Below are 22,486 nucleotides of genomic sequence, written 5' to 3' on the forward strand. Positions count from 1 at the left end.
AATCATTGGTTGTAATCATTGATTAGTTGAGTATGATCAGTTAGTTGGTATTTACTGAATCATTGGTTGTAATAATTTATTAGTTTAGTATTGTGATAAGGCTTGTATATATACTTGAGTATATTCACAGAAATGGATAGGCAATAACACAAAAGTTTCTTTTACTTTCTTTTCCACCCACTCTCTAATTCTCTCTTCCTTATCATAGTTCTCAGAACCGGACCAAATCGGGAGGTCGGACTGTGAAAATTGGGAACCGGGATGAAAATTGGTTTTTTAAGCATAAAGAACCGGGCATATATGACAATTTCGTGAACCCTTAAACCGGGGTTGGACCGCTCGAACCGGTGGCAAGAACCATGCGGTCTAACCCCTTAGCAATTTTTTTTTTTTAATAAAAAAAACTTAACACAATTTTATTCTGCTTAATTAAATTATCCATCTCTTACAAGGAATAAAAAAAATTATAATTAAAATCCTTCAAAGATATTCAACTTTACTTCAAAAATTAATCATAAAATTTAATGTTTTCATGATTATTATTTTATTTTATTAACTTTCTTATTTAATTATTAAATATATGCTTGAAAATCATTAAATTTTCCTCACATATATAGATATATTAGTCAATTTTGCTAGTTTTATTAATTTAATATCTATATTTAGGCTTTAATTAATTATTAAATTAATTATGACGTCATCACGGTTCAACCTCGGTTCGACTTCAAAAACCTTGAACCTCTCCCTTTTACGGTTCAATGAACGGTTCAGGTCTGAAAACCTTGCCTTATCCCCTTTTCTTGGAGGCTAGCTATCCTTGAACTCAGCTATTTCCCATATAAGATCTTGGATCTTATCAGCTAACTTATTGTGACCAATTTAATAAAAATGTTGAACACCCTGACTTGAGAATTACAAAATTGTGTTTAACAAAAATAAGAATAATGCTACATTTACAACATTTTCAATACTTTTACAACAAATCAAATGTGGTAAGCTGTTACTAATTTTAATTTGAGCCCAATAATGATATTATTTTTTTACACTCTAATAACAGCTTTTTGCATTATATTTATTGTAAAAATGTTATGGATATAGTATTACTTCAAAATTTATTATGCCCTACAAATATAATCCTTAATCCCTTTTATAAAATTAAAAAGAAAAAGCTTAAATAACAACAATAAATATTAGTCCAAGTAATAACAAACATAAAGCAAACAAAAACAAGACAAGACCAAACAACATCAAGTGATCAAATTATTTAACAAAAATCCTATTATAAAATAATAATAATAAAAAAGATAAAAATCACTAAATATTCAAATTTATAACTCGTTCAACCTATTTAATAAAAATAATTTCTATTTTCATTTTTCCCTAAAAAAAGGTACCAAGAAAAATATTGTGGTTGTCAGTTCTTCTTGATGGTGACAATAATGATATTCTTTTTGGCTTTGCAGTTGCAACAATTTTATTCTCCTTAGTGACTCGACTCACAGTTGTAATAAATATTCAACTTATCGCTTTATTAAATTTTGTATAATTTAAATTTCTTAATGACTATCTTAAAAAAAATTTCTAGAGCCAGCACTGCAATAGATTCAACAATCATGTTATGGTTTCCAATCTAAAGACTTAGAATGAGGAAGCTTAATTATACAAACAAACAATCTAAAAATTTGAAATGGAAGTCTTTAGATTCAACAACCATGTTAAGCTTCAGCACAATCAACCTAATAACCAAACACAACACACCTTCCGTGTAAACACCACGAACAATCCAAAAAAGCCACATCCAAATCTGTTCCATTTCCATATATGTGTATTGAAACCCACAGGTGGTGTTGACAAAGTCACAATGTGTTTGATAATTTTACACCCATCAAAGAACCAATTTCACAAACCAGAGACCCAAAATTGCTCATTTCATTTCTGAACTTTGTCCAAGACCCACCTCTTCTTCATCTTTGGAGTGTTTGATAACCCATTTATTCTTGCCCATCTTGACCCAAAACTTGAACTGTGGAGCACTCCCATCCCAAACCGGACCTTCCTCATATCCAACTTTATTTACAATAGAATATATTATAGTTTACAACAAAAATTTAGTTATCTAAATTTAGTTCAACTTCAACCCCTAAAACTAAATTTTGATTCTGCCATTGGATCAGTATTTTGTACACCTGATATACTTTTTTTTTTTTTTTTGGAGAATAACCTGATATACTTTAATTGGTGTGGAATATTGGGTTTTCTTATATTGATTTTTTTTTTTGAAAAATAATTACAACATGCTGTTAATCCTACAACTCAAACCCATTTTCTCCTAAACCCCCAAACACTGTGTACACGAAGAGGTGCCAATTCAACCCCAAGACCTTTGGCATATTGATTTTGATGTTAGTAGAAAAAATATATATTATCAGCTACACCAACCAAACCTACTTATTATTATTATTATGAAAAACCTGTACTTATTAATGTAACCATATTTAAAATATCTTTTACTCAAAAAATATATATTTAAAATATCTTATAAACCCCCAAAAAAAATATCTTATAGACTCAGGTGCTTTTAAGATATTTAAACCCCCAAAAAAAATTTCTTATAGACTCATGTGCTTTTAAGATATTTTTTTTAATGACTTTAAAAAGTGAGCTATAAAATAATTATACAACTCGCAAAGAAACTATATACTTTTTTTTTTGAGATAAACACTATATACCTTAAAAGCAGTAAAGCACCCATGTTCCTCATAAAAATAAAAAATAAAAATAAAAATAAAAATAAAGGATTCTTTAATAGCTTTGTCAGAAACTCTTGCGGATGTTGACAAAAAAAAATGGCAACGCGTAAACTAGCATTAAAAGTAGTAGAAACAAGAAACTGTAATATGGATATTTGATACAAATCCCATAATTAATTAATAGTAATTACTTAAAAATCCTGATTATTAGCGTTGGATTCGGGCTTCTCGATATGCCAAACGTGCTTAAAATGTGACCACAGTCAGACAAGACAGTCTGATCCAATCTTTGACGCGGTTGGAACACTAAAATTCTTTTGTTTGTTTTTTTATTCTTTGTAAATTGTAATCTAAGTTACATGGGACCGACCTGAAATGAGTATATGAATATAACATTTCTTGAAAAATTAAAGTACATGACAGTTAATTAATATTAATAATTATATTAAATATTTTTGATTTAATATGTTTATTTTAGGTTTTGTAAATTAAGTAACAATAATATAGACAATAATAAATAGTAAAGAAGTACAATAATACTCATAAAATGTGGTTTAAAGTACTTATAAAACTTATTAAAAAAAATAAAAATTTAAATAAATTAAACACCTAAATTGTATTGGGTGCTAGTGGGTACCTACACGGATATGCGCTCTTAAATATTTTAGCCGCGTTTGTGAAACATAAATTGTAATAATATAATAATAATTTTTTGTAAAAACTCCAGAAAGTGTTTGTCAACTTCTTGTGAAAATTTCATGAAGTTTTTGTTTTTATTGTGAAAAAATAATTTTCAAGTAACAACAAAAAAATGTTTGAAATTAAACATAATCATTGTGGTCCCTAAAAGGAAATATGAGACAAACTAGAAGCAATCAAGGGATAAACAGCTCCTCAATATCTTTTCCAGTCACACTAGTTCAAGAAAAACAACTCCTCACGTAATTTCCGACTTGAAAAAATATCTATACAGCTGGATCATAAAGAAGAAGTAAAGAGCCAGCTTTTTATATGATTAAAAAGGTAAGATTTTTTTTTTTTTTTTTTCCAAGTAGGTAAGGCAAGTTTGTACTGGAACCTATCATTTTTTGTTTGATTTGGCAATTTAAGTTTGGGATAGTCTATCAGAAAATATCTCTGTAAGGATTATCCAGTTTTGTACACTGCTATTAGTCTATTACCACAAAAATACAAAAACGACAAGAAATTTTGAAAGCGATTTTATTGAAATATGTTAATTCATTGGTTTCAAAAATTTTGAGTCCGCGAATGTGCCCACATATACACTAAAACTTACGCACAATTTATGATTGTATTTTAATACTTATAAATGGACCACTATCAGTATTTAGTAAATACAAAATTTTCTTACACAAATTAAAAAAATTAACATTTAAGGATGCCATGGATTTTGGTATATTCCTAAATTTACTATAAATTTTTTTTTTTTATTAAATGAGATATTCATAAATTCAAACTTTAGAAAATTCAGAAATTAAAAATAAGAATATTTATTTAAGACTCTGAGGATATAATTAGTTAAACACTCTTATAAATAGCTTTCATAGAAAAAAAAAATAACCGTAAAAATAAAAAGAAAAATTACAAAAAAATATATATGTTTGTGTTTGGTGGTAATACAACAAAGAGAGGTTAGCCCTTATCTAAAAGAAGTGATAAAGAAAAAGGAAAAAAGGCAAAACCTCTTTTAACCCCCACTAAACGTTACGTGCAGTACCGTCCGTATACAGAGAGTGTTATGCTGTCCAGACGATTTTTTTTAAAACCTCCTCTCTGGACCCCACGCTTTATTTTACCCAAACAAACTAACACACTCCACCCCAAATCTCCACCGTCTGTTCAACAAAATCTCATATAGGACCCACAAATAACCAACGGCTCTGATTGAGAAATCAAAATATTAAAATTTCACGCCCTTGTTAAATGCTCTTTTTCTGTAGACAGTTTTTTCCCTCTTCCCCGGCCCTATCACCGCCGCCGCTTCATCTTCCAAACATTATTCCCTCTTGAAAGAAGAACCCTTTTTTTTATTTTTTTTTTTTATGTGACCACCGTTTCATAAACCCTAACAAAATCTAAAGGGAAAAAAAAAAAAAAAAAATCCACCTCTTTCTCCTCCACAGCTTTGATTTTTTCAAGAGAAAAATAACAACTATAACAACCCGGATAGGCGTGACTATTCTGGGTTTTTCTGGAAAGCAGCACCAGAACCCGGGAGAAAAAGAGAGAAAACTCAAGAAATAGACACCCACATTTGTGAGTTTTTATCTTGAAAAAAAAAAAAAAACTTAAAACCATGGCAAAAACCCAGAAGGGTGGTTATGTCGTTTTGAGGATTTTCTTTTTCTTCGTTGTTTTCGTTCTGTGTGGCAATGTGGTTGTCGTTTACTCCGACGACGCGGCGGTGATGAAAACTTTTAAAGAGAGCATAAAGAACCCCGGGTCTCTAGGATGGACAGCGTCGGACCCGTGTAGCTGGGACAACGTAAGGTGCGACGGGTCGAACCGGGTCACGAAGATCCAAATCAAGGACATGAATCTCCAAGGTACGCTGCCGAAGGAGCTTCAGAACCTTACCGCCCTGAGCGATTTTGAGGTGCAAGGAAACCAGTTCTCAGGCGATTTCCCAAGCCTCGCGGGGATAAGCACTCTGACTCAAATCATAGCTCACAGCAACCAGTTCAGTAGCTTTCCCTCGGATTTCTTCACCGGCATGACCTCGTTGCAGTCCATAACCATCGACGACAACCCTTTTGACAAATGGGCCATCCCGGAAAGCATCAAGGAAGCCACTTCACTCCAAAAGTTCGAGGCCACGAACTGTAGCGTCACCGGTAATATCCCAGACTTAAGCTCTTTGGTGTCTTTGACGACTCTGCATTTGGCTTTCAATTACCTAGAGGGTGAATTGCCTGCGAGTTTTTCTGGCTCGGGTATTCAGGAACTCTGGCTAAATGGGCAACAGGGTGATACGAAGCTTAATGGTTCTATTGCTGTTTTAGCTAACATGACTTCCTTGACTAGCGTTTGGTTACACGGGAATCAGTTTACGGGTCCGATACCGGACTTTTCTAAAGTTACTGGCTTCAGCGATGCTAGTTTTAGGGACAATTCATTGACTGGAGTTGTTCCGGAGTCTTTTGTGAATCTTCCTAGCCTTAAAACTGTGAATTTGACTAATAATTTGCTTCAAGGGCCGGCCCCTAAGTTTCCTAGTAGCGTGAATGTAGATATGAGTGGGATTAACAGTTTTTGCTCGGATGTGCCCGGTGAAGCTTGTGATTCCCGTGTTAATGCTTTGCTATCGGTTGTGAAAGCTTTTGGGTATCCGAAAGTGTTTGCGAGTAATTGGAAAGGGAATGACCCTTGTGATACTTGGCAGGGGGTTGTATGTTTGGAAAGTGGCAACATTTCGGTTATTAATTTTCAGAAGATGGGTCTTTCGGGTACTATTTCCCCCAATTTCACGCTGCTTCCGTCGATTCAAAAATTGATCTTATCGGGTAATTCTCTGACGGGTACTATACCGAGTGAGCTTACGAAATTGCCTAATCTTGTGGAGCTTGATGTTTCGAACAATCGGTTGTATGGGTCTGTACCGTCTTTTAGAAATGGCGTGAAGGTGAACACGGCTGGGAATCCTGATATTGGAAAGGCTACAAGTAGTTCCCCTTCGCCGGCGCCTCCTGGCTCACAATCCAGTGGTAGTGGTGGTGATGGTGTTTCTGAGAGTGGTAAGACAAAATCTAAAGTTGGAGTTGTTGTGGGGGCTTCGGTTGGTGGTGTTGTGGTACTGCTATTTGCTGGGGCTGCGGTTTACTGTTGGTTAAGTAAAAAGAAAAAGCGTTCTGGTAAAGTACAAAGTCCTCACGCAGTGGTAGTGCATCCTCAATTCTCTGGGGACCAGGGTGCTGTGAAGATTACTGTTGCGCCGAGTGGTGCAAATGGTGGTGCATATGATGGTTTCAGTGCCGGGAGTAATGGACACAATGACGTTCATGTCGTGGAGGCTGGGAATATGGTGATTTCCATTCAAGTTTTGAAGAGTGTCACCAACAATTTCAGTGAGGATAATATATTGGGAAGAGGGGGTTTTGGAACCGTTTACAAGGGGGAGTTGCATGATGGGACGAAGATTGCGGTGAAGAGAATGGAATCAGGGCCAGTGGGTGAAAAGGGTCAGACTGAATTCATGTCTGAGATTGCGGTTCTTACAAAGGTTCGACACCGGCATTTAGTTGCACTTCTTGGGTATTGCTTGGATGGAAATGAGAGGCTTCTTGTTTATGAATACATGCCCCAGGGGAGTCTTAGTCAGCATCTGTTTCACTGGAGAGACTTGGGGTTGAAACCACTTGAGTGGACACGAAGGCTGACCATTGCCTTGGATGTTGCCAGGGGAGTTGAATATCTGCATAGTTTAGCCCATCAAAGCTTTATCCATAGGGATCTGAAACCATCAAACATTCTTCTTGGAGATGATATGCGGGCTAAAGTGTCAGACTTTGGACTGGTTCGACTTGCTCCAGAAGGAAAATTCTCTGTTGAAACTAAACTAGCTGGAACTTTTGGGTATCTTGCACCAGAATACGCAGGTACCTTCTCAAATTTTCTTTTACTTAAATATTTTAGAGGTATTAAATTTTTTCTAAACTTTTCTATGCTCAGAAAAATCTATAGCTGATTGTCCTTGAAATAACCAAGACTAACCAAGATTAGATTTTTGAATTTAAGCAACAGTCAAACATCGAACCTTCAGAAGAAACCACTAAGTGGAAAGTTGAGTCACACATAGGCTTGCTGCATTTTACATGGCTGCAAAATAGCAGCCCCTTGTCTATTTCACCATTCACAATATAGAGCCACTTTCTAAGAAGACCATTGTTCTCATGTTACTGCCTGAAAACATCTTTAAGAATCTGAATGAAATAACATAATTAAGTTGATGTGGGGAAAATAATATGCAATGTGACTTGTGAAGGCACCATCTTTGAACTCAAAATCATATTCTATCTGATTAGTTAGGACTTCATTTTGCCCTCAAAACATGAGAGCTAAACTGATATTTCTGCAGAGCCTCCTGTACTAGTACTAAGTTTTTCTCATTCCTTGCTAGATACATTGATTTCAGCCTATAAGTTTGTTAAATTCATGAGAGGACATTAAATTCGTACATACTACATTTTATTTGTACCTGTGTTTAATGTGTGTCCATTCTGTCCTTTGCAAGAATTTGGTTATTTTTGTATGCTGCAGTTTTGAGATATGAATTTGGTGCGTGATAAATAGTCAGTTTGCAAAATATAATGTCATCCTTTTATTTTGGGGGCCAGGGGTTTTGACAGTTCACCATGTATGTTGCTGTTAATATTGTGCGATGGTGGTGCTTATGCATGTAAATTCCATTGTTTTGTGTGTTCTGTCAAGGTCTCCATTGTTAAGGACATACAAATTTATTTTCTTCTCTAATATATTTTAGACAGTACTTGAAAATTTCTTTAATTAAATGTTATGGAAACAAAATGGAATGGCTTCTGTCCCTGCAAATTCATCTCATAGGATAAATGAATCCTAAAGCAGACATTTGTTATTCATGTATTATACCTGTTTGTTATATTGCCTTTTTCTTTTCTGCTTCTTTTTCTGCATACCTTACCATAGTCATGTATAAATTGTTGTTATGATTGTGGTTTCTGATTGATTATCAATCCTTGTGGTACTGACATTAAACTTTCATGGATGACTGAGCAGTGACCGGACGGGTGACTACCAAGGTTGATTTGTATAGCTTTGGAGTGATTTTGATGGAGCTAATCACAGGTAGAAAGGCACTCGATGAATCCCAGCCTGAAGAAAGCTTGCACCTTGTCACGTGGTTCCGTAGAATGTACCTTAACAAGGATGCATTTCAGAAGGCCATTGACCCAACAATTGATCTTGACGAGGAAAGCCTTGCCAGTATTAATACTGTTGCAGAGTTGGCTGGCCACTGCACTGGGAGAGAACCCTACCAGAGGCCTGACATGGCTTATGTAGTGAATGTGCTTTCTTCTCTTGTTGAGCTCTGGAAACCAACTGAACCCGATAATGAGGACAATTATGGTATTGACCTTGATATGCCCTTACCGCAAGCACTCAAGAAGTGGCAGGAATTTGAGGGAATGAGCAACATAAATGAATCCACTTCATCATCGTATCTTGCTAGTGGAGACAATACCCAAACCAGCATTCCAAATCGGCCATCTGGTTTTGCAGAATCATTTGCATCATCAGATGGACGTTGAAGCTTGGGAATGAAGTTGGATTATTCTTAATGGCCCCATGTGATTTATCGTGTTTATTCTTTCTGCCCTTTGTGCCTTATTTGTTCCTTTTGGGTGAGGTTTGTCCTCTTTTTCCATGCCTCGATGGAGATTCTTTTTTTCTTCTCCCCCTCTCTCTACAGCTTGAACGGTTTTGATGTTATGGTATTTTAGAAGTCCTTGATATGCAGATAGACAGAAAAACTCAAGGAGGTATCTTTAATTTTCCCCTTTGTGCCTGAGTTAGATAGAGTTCATCCTTGTGATGTTTGTTAGTGTATCAAGCATAAAGAAAAGGACTAAGTTAATGATTGGAGAGTCCAATTTTACTTATCCAGTGTACAAATTGCTAGTAGATTTCAGTGAATTTTAATTAATTTTATATGGACTAGTGCATATCCTCAAAAGTTTTCCTTCATTCACATAATTTGAATGCTATTTATTTTGATGTCATCTCATTGAGTTGATCTCATGAAAACAATTGTTCAATTAAGTTTCTGTGACAATGCTTTGGCTCAAAATTTGCCTGCTTATGAAATTTCATGTGTGGAATTCAATTCTTACTAATACTCTTAAAATTCTAATTCTCACTATCATTAAAAATAAAAAAAAATAAAAAAAAACTCTTAAATTTCAAGAAATTTCAGAATTTTAATATTTGATAATACTACTGTTGATTCAGAATTTAGAATTAGGGGATTGATGTTATGAAGGTGTGCTTAACTTTGCATGCTGTTCTGTTTTTACTTCGTCATTCATTGGCACGGTGGCATTACAAGTCTCATTTTTTAACCAAAAGATGAATATAGGAACATATCCTATTATCCTCCAAAACCCAAGAAATATAAATTGGTGTATTCCTAGATTTATACCAATAAGTTATAGACCTTCTCCCATATATATCTATATATATTTTTAAGGTTATACCTCAATAAATAACTTGGAAAAAATAAATTAACCAATAAATTGTAATAGACAAACACTTCATTAAAGGAAAAATAATTTGAAAATAGGAAAAAAAAGAAGCCCAGTCATTTTCTTTTTCTTTTTTTGATAAGGAAGGCCAGTCATTTTCAAATGGTCATTTCCATGGTATCTCTGTCCTTAATGATGAGGACTGCGTCGTCAACCATAGGATTAATTTAATAATTAATAGTAGCCTTAGGAGTATATGAATCCGTACTAGTTTTTTTCTTTTTTTTGAACTCAAGACCAGGAGGGGGGTGGAAATCCATACTAGTGTTTGGTAGCATGTCATGAAAACGAGATTTACGTTATGTTTTGACTCGGCCTCACCACCATGATGGCTGATAAATCATCAATCCATGTTGCTGCATAGTCTCCATGGTCTCTGGTTCAATATGCATGCCAGCTGCATTCCTCGTTCTATAATATAATAAATATAATTTTTTTTTTTTCCAATTCCGAGTCCCGACCATGCCTGCATGTCTCTTCTTTATTCACCAGCAAGCAATAATCATCGTTGTCATTATTGTGTGATGATACTTCGCGGATTTTACGGCCAATTGATAATGAGAAACGCTGGTGCCCAAAAAAAAAAAAATAATAATAAAAAAATAAATTAACCAATAAATTGTAATAGACAAACACTTCATTAAAGGAAAAATAATTTGAAAATAGGAAAAAAAAGAAGCCCAGTCATTTTCTTTTTCTTTTTTTGATAAGGAAGGCCAGTCATTTTCAAATGGTCATTTCCATGGTATCTCTGTCCTTAATGATGAGGACTGCGTCGTCAATTAATAGTAGCCTTAGGAGTATATGAATCCGTACTAGTTTTTTTCTTTTTTTGAACTCAAGACCAGGAGGGGGGTGGAAATCCATACTAGTGTTTGGTAGCATGTCATGAAAACGAGATTTACGTTATATTTTGACTCAGCCTCACCACCATGATGACTGATAAATCATAAATTGCTGCATAGTCTCCATGGTACCTCTGGTTCAATATGCATGCCAGCTGCATTCCTCGTTCTATAATATAATATAATATAATAAATATAATTATTTTTTTTCCAATTCGGAGTCCCGACATGACTGCATGTCTCTTCTTTATTCACCAGCAAGCAATAATCATCGTTGTCATTATTGTGTGATGTTACTTCGCGGATTTTACGGCCAATTGATAATGAGAAACGCTGGTGCCAAAAAAAAAATAATAATAATAAATAATATAAAAAATTACAATTTTTGTTACAACTCGCTATATAATAAATTATAAATGAAAGAAATGTGGATTCTTATAGACCTATTATTTTTTCTTCACTACCTTCAACTTATCATGTATGGAATTGTAACAAAAGTTATAACTTTTTTTTTTTTGTGACATTAACATTTTTCATATTTTATTGTAAATGATGTCTTTTTAATAATTCTTTTAATAATTTTATATTCGATGTGTGGAATTAATTAGACCAAATTTTTTTTGGGGTGAGTTATTATTCGTACGATGTTTGAAATAATATTACTATCATGGAATAAATTATGAATTAAAGTATTTTTTTTCACAAAAATTTTAAGTCTAATTTGATACTTATAATTCTTCTGGGAAAAAAAATTGATACTTATAAATAAGATATTAATTTTTGTTCAAAAACCGAAAATATCATCTATTTGGTTTATACCATTTTAATGGTTGGTATAGAATTGATTCATGCACATGGGGATTGGCGATCACTCAAGTAGGCCTTAAAATATCCTACGAATTGAGATTGAGAAGCATATTTTCGGTACGAATTACGTATGTATGAAATTAATATTAGTTTCTTTTTAATCTTGAACTTTTAGTATTTAACTTGACTCATGCAATTGGCCTGTAGTTAGGATTCTAATCACGTGAGTCGAGTTAAATATTAAAGTTCAAAATTGTTCAGTTAACTTATGTTTTTCACAACAGAAAAACCTTAAAAACTTCTCCATCTTTTTTTCCCTTCTTCTCTCTTAATTTTTTTTACAATTTCAAAATTTAAGTTAAATTTTAAGTTTTTGTTTCTAATAAGTATTACTATTCACTCAAAAAAAGAAAAGAAAATAAGGATATTTATCTCACATTGATTATGTGTGTTTAGTATCCGCTATATATAATTCCAGTCTACAACTATAAAGGTTAGGTCCTTTTATAGTTGTACTCTGGTTTAAAATACTATTATTATTATTTTCATGTGTGTTTTAATAAGTATTACTGTTTTACTAAAAAAAAAAAATGTAAGTTTTTGCTATAAACTCAAATATTTAAACACTTATTAGAAGAATAGAGAAAGAAATTTTGTATTTTACTATACTCATAATATTTTTACATTGATTCATATTAAAACATCCTATAGGATATTCAATAACTTGGCTTGGTTCTAGTGGTTCCAGTGCATCTAATACACTAGACCCATCGGCATGATGGCACGTTGGCAAAAGTGGACATGTGTCACTGTCATTACAGGTATAGCGCAAATGGATATTGAACCCAAGCTTTGTCAGATGTTTAAACTGTAGCAGCTATCTGCCACAAGGCATTTAATGTTGACTAGTCGGGCAACTTATTGTTCAAATTATATATATATATATATATATAGAGATTAATCTCTTACTTTGATTGTTATTAATTATAAATTGATTATTTTTATTTATTCTATTAATGTGAAATAAATAATTTATTTAATTATTGTTTATTTATTTTATTGTTTGTATAGATTAATATTTTTANTCTCATGCTCATCATCAATGTGCATCAATACAGAAACTAATCTCATGCTCATCATCAATGTGCATTCAGTTGTATGTGAATTGGTCAGCAGTGACAGTGTGGCTTGTCTGGGCAAACATTGCGGGATCACAGGGCTCTATGCCTCAATCCCTTCAACCAATTCTGATAAGAATGCTCTTATTGTGGTCTATAGTCTATAGTCTATAGTCTATACATTGTGGTTTTCGTATATGACCTCTCTATCCATTTTAGTTAAAGTAATAAGTGGCAATACATTTGTGAACGGATAAGTTCAATGATGGACTTTACAGAGAGCGTAAAAGTTGATGAGCTCTTTCTTTTCTCTTCATTATTATTTTCCCTCAATAATTTGTACTACTTTTTCTTCTTTCTAGGTCTATTTATCGATCATTTGGCACCTATCTCAATTATGGTTTTTTAACATCTATTTGAGCCTTGTAGGCAAGGTAGCAAAGGAGTTGGTTGGATTTGTTGGAGTTCTGCTTAACCCTCTTTTAAAGCCCGTAAAAGCAAAGACCTAACCCAACACTTCCAAAAAACAAACCTTCAAGTTTCTTGTTAGGATATTTTTGTGTGTGTGTGTGGCTAAATTACAAATTGTGCTTTCTAAATTTGCTTGAAATTCAATTTAATCTTCTAACTCCACTTTCATTAAATTTAGTTTTATAACTTTTAATTTTGTTCAATTCAGCCCTTTTTTTAGTCTCTGTCAGAATTCTGCCATTAATTTCAACTTTGTTCAATGCAAAATTATGTTGTTTTGGGGGTTTGGGGGTTCTTAATGACTAAATTCTGATAGAGATTAACAGGAGGATTAAATTGATTTTTTTTTTTGGGTGAAATGACGCCATAAATTAAATTAAACACGAATCATTTTATTACAAAATAGCTTAGCTTTATCAAAAGGCAGTAAAGTCTCCACCATAGGTAAGGTTAGAGGTGTGAATTGAATTTTAGGCAAAGTAAGAGGATGATATTTATAATTTATTTTTTCTTAAAAAAGTAATAACAAACACCGGCTGGCTTGAGACAATTTAAGGCCTAAGGCAGCAATGTTAAATAGGGCATTTTCTATTTAAATAATTTTTTTAATATTAGACATTTCTTTTAAAATTCATTCGATCTTCCTGCTTTTTGATATGAAAACTTATTAATTATGTTTTTAAATTTAAGTTTTTCTAATATATACTTTTCAATTGATCATATGACTAATTCACTTATTTTCTTTTGATATATATCAATTTTAATTAGAATTTTATTAATTTTCGTTTTGAATTTTTTTTTTTACAAAATATAAAATAAAAAATGTAACAGTAGTGTCAATAAAATTCATTAATACATGCATTTGAAAAAGAATTTAGTCTTTTTATATTATTAAGAATTTTTATATTACAAGTAAATATCATGATTATTTTCATTATTATATTTCAGTTGGGTTTCACTTCATTATATTGTAACTATGTTTTAATGAATTTTTGTTAATTTATGAAATTTCATATATATATATATATATATATTCCTACTAATAGATTAAGAGAGCTATGTGAGATTCAAATAAAATTTCTATTCTTCTCTCATTTTCTTAAGTTTTTCATATCTAGAATTATAAAAGAAATACAATTCACAACATAAATTTATAGTATGAAAAAATAAAATAAATTATAAAGCAAATAATATAATATAATTTATCAAAGGCACTAATTCAAATTCATTTTAAAATATAATCGACTAACAATCTCAATTTGCCAAAATAAAGATGAATTCAATACATAATTTGATGAATTAATACTAAAACAAATCAAGATTAAATGGATATAGAGAATTAAATATCATTGTTCATATATAAAATTTTTATTAAAGAGAGAAAATTTTATTTTTGAAATCTCATGTTGTTATAGAATATTAATCACTAATAATTATTTGGTAGGCTTACAAAATTTATTTTTATTAAACAATTTAGGATTTCAAATGAGTTGGAATTCTATCACCCCACAATTATTAAAATTATTAAAATTCTTCTTGAAGCGAGAGAGTTCACCTATTTTTTTACAAACTAATTATCAAATTAAAATTTGGTGCCTACTTTCAGCAGAGGCCCATAGGCAATGGCCTAAGTAGCGTTGCCCAAAGGCTGGCCCCGAAGAAACATGTTCAATTTAGCTTAAAAATGGATTAATTTGGAATTAGAGTTAAAGTCGGTTTATTTTATTATTTTTTTTAATTTTTTTTACTATTTAAGAGTTTCATTATATATTTTGGTACTATATATGGATTTCACTATACTATTTTAATTAGTTTTTACATTTATTTACGGTATTTTTAGCAAAAAATTTTTAATTTCAATTAAATAAGTTGTTCTCAAACGGACCTGCAGTGTATTATAATGGATATAATATTTGATCAATCTAACACATTGGCAATTACTAACTATCTTGCGTGTAAGGTTCAAGCTCAATACTTATGGTGCCTTTGTGATGAGCATTAATTAGGCTGGTGGGGCAGGTTTGTCCGTAATAAAGTGGGTAATTTGGGGGGATGTAGGGCTATAGGACAAGCTTTTAGCTTGCTGGCTGAAACTTGGGCCTTACAAGATGGTCTCATTTTAGCAAGGAAGCTAGAAATCCATCATCTAGTGGGAGAACTCGATGCGATGGAGATTGTGTTGGCAATAATGGTTCCATTGTGAAATGATTGCAGGAATTTAGTCCAAGCTTTTTATATGAGTGAAGTGAAGCATACCTATTGTGAAATGAATGTGTGCCAATGTTCTAGCTAAGAGAGGGTGGTCCTTATCTTCAAATTTTATGTAATTTGAATTTCCCCCCTCTTGGTGTACTTAAAAAAAAAAAAAAAAAAAAACTTATATATTAGAGTTTGGGTTGTTTTGTAATAACTTAATAATTACCACAAAAAAGGAAGAAGTAATAAATGCTCTTTTTATGTACAAGTCTACTCTTTTTTTTTTTTTTTTTAATGCAAAAATCTACTCACTTTAAAGATAGAATAAAAGTAAAGATATTACAAATTTTACTATATAGTTTTTAAAAATTGATATATCACCAATCATAAAATAAAAAATCAAAATCAAACTCTCATTTATTAGGTGGTTGAAATTAAGTTTCACTTTAAAGATAGAGTGATTATAGTGAAACTATAAATTCATGTTTGTATATATTTATTTATTCAAATGTCTATAAAGATATAATTTAAATTTAACACACTTTTAAGTATTTTATAGTATCGGTTGAAACATCAATATTGATCGAAATGCTTGAAAAATCCTCAATACAACCCGGCATTTTATCTAGTATGTTTTAGAGGAGTATCGATATTGGTTTAATGGCTGATATAGTATATATGGTCAGTACGGTTGGTACCAATACAGTATTGACTTCTTTGATTAAATCTCATCAATTACATTTATTGTCACTTTAGTTTGTAAGTTTTATATAGTTAAACTTATAATAATTTTAGCATTTTTCTTAAAGATATTAATCAACCCCCTAAAAAATGGAAAATTATTAGGTACTCTCGGAGTATCATAAATGCGTACTCCCTCCTCTCACATGAATGGTAGGTCCCACCATGAATTTAATTAGTGGGACCTACCATTCATGTGAGAGGAGGGAGTACGCATTTATGATACTCCGAGAGTACATAATATTTCCCCTAAGAAAGTCTATCAAGTAATGTTGTAAAGAGTTAGGAGTCGTTTGGTAATGTTATTCTAGTTACGTTGTTTGTATTTTTTGAAATATGTGTAGGTGAAAAAATATGTGAAAATACGTGTAATGTTATTTAAAAACTAAAAACATATATTTAAACACATGTACTAAACGGCTCCTAAATATGTGGTTTTAATCTTTTGTCAATTCTCAGTATGTGATACTCCATTTTTTTTTTTTTTTTTAAGTATAGAGAGATAGATAGACACATAGAACGGATAGAAGACTTCACCACCCGAATGAACCTAACTAAGAGATGTAGAGTAAAGGACAAGAACACTCACCACCGCAAGGAATAACATTCCTAAAGAAGTGGCTTAGATAGTTTTCATTGGAATAATAAGATTGACATAGTACAATACTCCCCCCTATGCCAGTTTCATTTGATTCCAAAAATAGGATTTGATTCATTTAAGCATTTCATTTTAAATCCATAAGTAAGACACCTTTTGGTTTTACACACATCTTTCAAATTCGTCTCAGACATGAGCATATCATCAAAGTAAATACAAACAATGACACCATATTCTTTTGTAAATATAGAATATATATGAGCACTAGCAATAGTGGTGGTAAATAGCTATATTGCTATTTTTAGCACCACTAATACTTAAAATACATAATGGTGCTATAGCTAAAAATTTTTAGCCACTTGTTACAGTGCACATCTATTTATGGCTGTGCACTGTAGCAAGTAGCTAAAAATAAAATAATAATATTTTATTAAACTCTCCTCTTCTCTCATTAAAAAAATATTTTATCTTTTCTTTCTTTTTCTCTCTCTCCGACTGTGAACCATGTGACCCTAAACCAACAGAAAAAAACCCCAATACACAAACACACAGACAAACACAAACCCAAAATTTCTTAGCTCAGAAATTCAAAACCTTGCGATCTCCAATGGCTTTGATCTTAGGCATTTGTTCATCTTCTCCATCTCTCAAGCCCAAAAGCCTCTCCTTAGACCAATCCACTAGCTCCGACGTGACTTGTTGGCATTCCCAACTCGCTTGCAGCCTAAACTCGCCGATCAGACTCAGTCCGAGGCGCAAGATCTCCGCCGAGCTATCATTGTTGTCTTCGTTGAATCTTGAGATTTTGAAGCAGAAGAAGAAGATTGAAGCTTTGGAGAAAGATCCTAGGGCTCTGTGGAAGAGGTACATGGATTGGCTGTACCAACACAAAGACCTTAGGTGGTTGTTCTTGGTTGGTAGTGGTTGTGGATTGTGCCATTGATCAGTTTGTGGTTTTTTTTTTGGTAGTGGAAAGTATTATTTTATTGTAGTAGATATATTATTTTATTGTGTTGAAAGCTAAAATAAATCTACTATTGCTGGATGTTCTGTAAAATGAGTAGGTAAAATAGATAAAGTAGCTTTTTGTGTTGCCAAATAGCTAAAAAATAACTCCACTGCTGTGGATGCTTTTAGGTAGTTTTCATTAGAATAATAAGATTGACATAGTACAAAACTCCCCTATGCCAGTTTAGTTTGATTCCAAAAATAGGATTTGATTCATTTAAACATTTCATTTTAAATCCATAAGTAAGACACCTTTTTGGTTTTACACACATCTTTCAAATTCGTCCCAAACATGAGCATATCATCAAAGTAAATACAAACAATGACGCCATATTCTTTTGTAAACATAGAATATATACCCTTGTTAGTTCCAAAACCTTGATATTTTATCCATCATATCACTGCTTATAAATCATATTTTGTATGTCATCAAAGTAATGATGGTAATATTAACCAAGAGAATTTTTGCACCAAAAAAAAAAAAAAAAAAAAAAACAACAACAACAACAAAGTCGTGCTCTTTTCTTGAAAGTCAATTTTTGAGAGTAGAGAAATTAAGCTAAGAGCATCTCCAACAAATTATCTAAACCCAAAATTTGGAGAGTAAACCCACAAAAACTTGCTTCAACAATCTCTCTAATTCACTATTCATCAGCAAAAAATTGTTTGCTAATGAACAGTAGCTTTCTTGGTCTGATGACCTACTGTTCATTAGCAAAAGAATTAATAGGAATAAAAAATTCAACACAACCATTAAAATATTTAACTTTTACTCAACAATCACAATGGCTAGGGAAAAAGAGGAAAGAAAGGGTACGTGTGTGAAGGAGAAAAAAGAGGGGAAAAAAAAAAAAAAAGAAAGAAAGGAAAGAAGAAATTGTATGGATGAAAAAAAAAAAGGGAAAAATAAAATTAAGAATAAGAAATTAAAATTAAGAAACGCTACCAAAATATTTTCACAATAAATTTTAAGTGATAGGTTGTTATTGGCTATTATTGTGAGAAAAAAAAAATTTAAGTGGTGACTAGTGAGTTCAAATTAGAATCAACAATAACTTATCACATAGGAGTTACTGTGAAAGTATTGTACAAAATATTGTGAATGTAGCATTTTTAGTTAATATTTTTTTAGAATAATTTCTAGTTAAAATTAGATGACCTAGAACTCACTATATCGTTACCAAAAGTCCTTCATGAGATTTGTTAAAAAAATATCATTAGGAAAAATTTAAAAATATTACCATTGGGAGATTTTAAAAATATGGTTATTGGGTATTTGAAAAAATATAGTCATTAGAAATAAATGAAGGAAGATTGAAAAAACAAACAAAGAAAGATTAAAAAAAGAATGAAGAAATAATATTTAAATGGAATAGATAAAAGATAGAGAGTCTGTTGGAAAATGTATTTGAAATAGTAAGTAGGTAAAAGGTAAAATGAACTATTCATTCTCCAAACAGTACAAAATTTTGGAGAGTCTACTGAAGATATAAGACACTAATCAGTTTTTGGTATAGGTAGATATTGAACCTTAGATCTTTTATTCAACTATCAAAGACTTTACCAATTAAGTTAAATGGAACCCACTGATGAGTGATTATTGATAAGTGAAAAAATAATGTTAATAGTGGATCCAAATAAAAACTAGTAAAAATTTATCGTATCAATAATTTATAAAAGAGTTGTAAAATATTTTGTGAGTTTGTAACTATTACATTACTCATATTCTATCCGCATAGCTAGACCATGGATGTTTCTCAAAAAAAAAGAAAAGAAAAGCTAGACCATGGACTTGTAGCTCAAGTCCAGAACTAAACCCGTAAAAAACAATGGGCTGTGTAGATGGTTACCACCTTAGTAAACAGGGCTTCAGCCCACTCTATCAAGTATTATGCTTAGCTTACAAAGGGCCAGCCCAAGCTCAGAACCAATACTTTTTTTTTGATGAAGCTCAGAGCCAATACTACACATCTATATAACAATAACAATATATTTGCGATTATCCAAAACTCTGAACACAGAGAGAGATTGAAATCGAGGAAGAAGCAGAAGCAGAAGCAGAAGAAAAATCATAGTGTAACAAGAAGAAATTAAAAGAGGGAATTTGATTTGATTTTGAACAGAGAGAGAGAGAGAGTGATCTGAAGAAAATGAAGACGACGAAGGGAGGGAAGGTGATGAACCCTACGGACGCTTACCGGAAGGAGCTCCGCAAGAGGGAATTGAAACGGGTACTCACTCTCTCTTAAACTACACCGTTTCGTCTCTATTTCTTTTCTTTCATTAATTTTTCTTGAATTCAATCGATTTGTAAGTAATAGCACTCACTGCCTTCAATTTCGTTTGCCCTAATTTAGTTTTTGCTGAGAAAATCAATGAACATTTTTTACATGCCAAGATAGCTCAAAAAGTTTATATTTTGTGAATTTAATTTTGATTGAAGATTTATTGGTTGTGCTTGTTTGTGTTTGTGTATCACTGCTATGGAAAAATGAACTGTTGCATTGTTATTCTTTCCAATAATTTTAAATTAGCAACATAGTATGCGCCCAAGTAAACAATTTGAACTTATATATATATGTATATACTGTACACTTGATTGCGTGGGCAATAGATGTCAGTGACTAATCATTTGTGTGGTGTGGTGTGGCATTAGGATTATTGTGGCTTCAAGTTGAGGTTCATTTGCAATCACTCTTACATGGCAAATAGGTATATCAATAGGATTCGTTGAATATTTTTTTGGGGCCGGCTATGGAGCCTGGATGGATTAGTTAGGGTCGACCATATGAATTCTTTTCCTCCGTTTTATTTTATCTGAAGTCATGCTCTTCGTTGCTTCCCTAATCAACATGTCCTTGGTTTTGATTGCTCATAATGAGTTGTAATTTGTAACCCGAGGTGTAGCACAATTGGTTGGGGACTGAAACTTAACTTATCTAAAATAAGATGCGTGTGTCATATCTTTATGTGCGTATCTTGAAGTGCTCTACGTAGGTTTCTAAATTTCTTGAAGCGCATTTGTGTATGCGATTTGATTGTGGAAGGAGTAGTATTGGCTTAATGCATGGTTTGAATCATCATTCTTTTATTTTATTATATTATATTTTATTTATTTATTTTTTTTGACGTTGTTATTTGTGATTTACAGAACAAGAAAGAAAGGAAAAAGGTGAGAGAGGTGGGACTCTTGAAGAAGGATCCTGATACTCTTAAGGAGCAAATTGATAAGTTGGAAATGATGAGTAAGTCATGTTCTATTTGAATTGAAGGTCTGCCATTTGAGAACTGTGAAATTGATTGCCTTACATTTCAAAAGAAGCTTTCTTTCACTTATAACATGATTATAACAAAATAAGTGAATGTATTGCATTAGAAATAATAAAAAGGAGTTGTTGGTGGCCTTGAAACAAGCTGCCCCCCCCCCCCCTTCCCTGCTTTTAGTGTCAAGCTCTCCCATTCTCTTGATGCCAATAAAAGCACGACTTGACACTTCCCTCCGGCTAGTTTTTTAGGGCGGGTCCACCTGGGCCTCTGATTGTAGAACTAGCTGGTAGGATTAGCTTGTAAATTTGTTTGTGAAACACGCCTGTCTGAGCCTCTGATTGTAATTTGTACTGTTTCTATTTATGAAATAATATCAAGATCTCTTTTTTCGCTGTCAAATCTTTTTTTTTTTTTTTTATATACTTCGCTAACCTATTGTAAAACGACCACTTAGAACAGCCGCCTGGTGCGTCGGCCAGCACACTAATCCTTCCCACAGACGGCGCCAATTGTAGGGACTCAATTTGGATTTGACCCTAAGTATGAATGGGTTTTCAGCCCAACAAGCCCAAACAATAAATTTGTAGAGAGTGGGTTGAAGGTTTAGGCATTAGCCGTCGTTCACCAAGCATGAACTCTTTTTTATTAAAAAATACTTAGAGTTTATTTACAACTGGGGGATGCTCCTCGGCCCGTGGCCGAGGAGCCCCTTTTCTTCCTCTCTTTTCTCCCCCCCCCCCTCCTATCTTACTTTACTTGCTTTTCTTATATAGTCTTCATCTTCCTATCTCCTTCTTCCATCTGTTGATCATCCATTCGCCTTTCTTCTAGCCGTCCGTCCCATCAGAGGCCTTATCAGTACTCAAGTGGTTCGCTCTGATCAACGTTGCCCTGCTAAGGGGTTATATCCTCATTAATGCGGACAGAAGGGTTAGGTGAATGCATTAAGTGTGAATGTGACAGCTTGCTCTGGGCTTGTCCCTTCCCAAAATTATCCTTAGTATGCCGAGGACGAAGAGGTCCTCGGCGTGGGTCAAAAAAGAGGCTTTCCCCAACTTAGTCTTGGATGGTCAGTCTTCCTCGGCGTCGGCCTTGGGCCTACTACACGATGGGCTGAGGCTATCAGGCCCACGGGCCCCACAATTGTGAATGTAGCATTTTTAGTTAATATTTTTTTAGAATAATTTCTAGTTAAAATTAGATGACCTAGAACTCACTATATCGTTACCACAAGTCCTTCATGAGATTTGTTAAAAAAATATCATTAGGAAAAATTTAAAAATATTACCATTGGGAGATTTTAAAAATATGGTTATTGGGTATTTGAAAAATATATAGTCATTAGAAATAAATGAAGGAAGATTGAAAAAACAAACAAAGAAAGATT

General features: G+C 32.7%; 1 protein-coding gene across 1 annotated transcript; it reads left to right on the forward strand.

The window, feature by feature from the left end:
* Positions 1 to 4,953: 4,953 nt before the first annotated feature.
* Positions 4,954 to 9,457, forward strand: LOC112038488 (receptor protein kinase TMK1). The gene is made up of 2 exons (XM_024071294.2): positions 4,954 to 7,366; positions 8,523 to 9,457. Exons 1-2 carry the CDS (start codon positions 5,068 to 5,070, stop codon positions 9,053 to 9,055), a joined length of 2,832 nt encoding a protein of 943 aa, XP_023927062.2. The 5' UTR covers positions 4,954 to 5,067; the 3' UTR covers positions 9,056 to 9,457.
* Positions 9,458 to 22,486: the final 13,029 nt, after the last annotated feature.

The sequence above is a fragment of the Quercus suber genome, unplaced genomic scaffold, assembly GCF_002906115.3.
Source record: "Quercus suber isolate HL8 unplaced genomic scaffold, Cork oak 2.0 scaffold_204, whole genome shotgun sequence".
NCBI lineage: Eukaryota > Viridiplantae > Streptophyta > Magnoliopsida > Fagales > Fagaceae > Quercus > Quercus suber.

Coding starts and splice junctions, on each gene's coding strand:
- LOC112038488 (XM_024071294.2), top strand. CDS start 5,068: ATGGCAAAAACCCAGAAGGGTGGTTATGTCGTTTTGAGGATTTTCTTT. Junction 7,367..8,522: donor TCTTGCACCAGAATACGCAG/GTACCTTCTCAA, acceptor ATGACTGAGCAG/TGACCGGACGGGTGACTACC.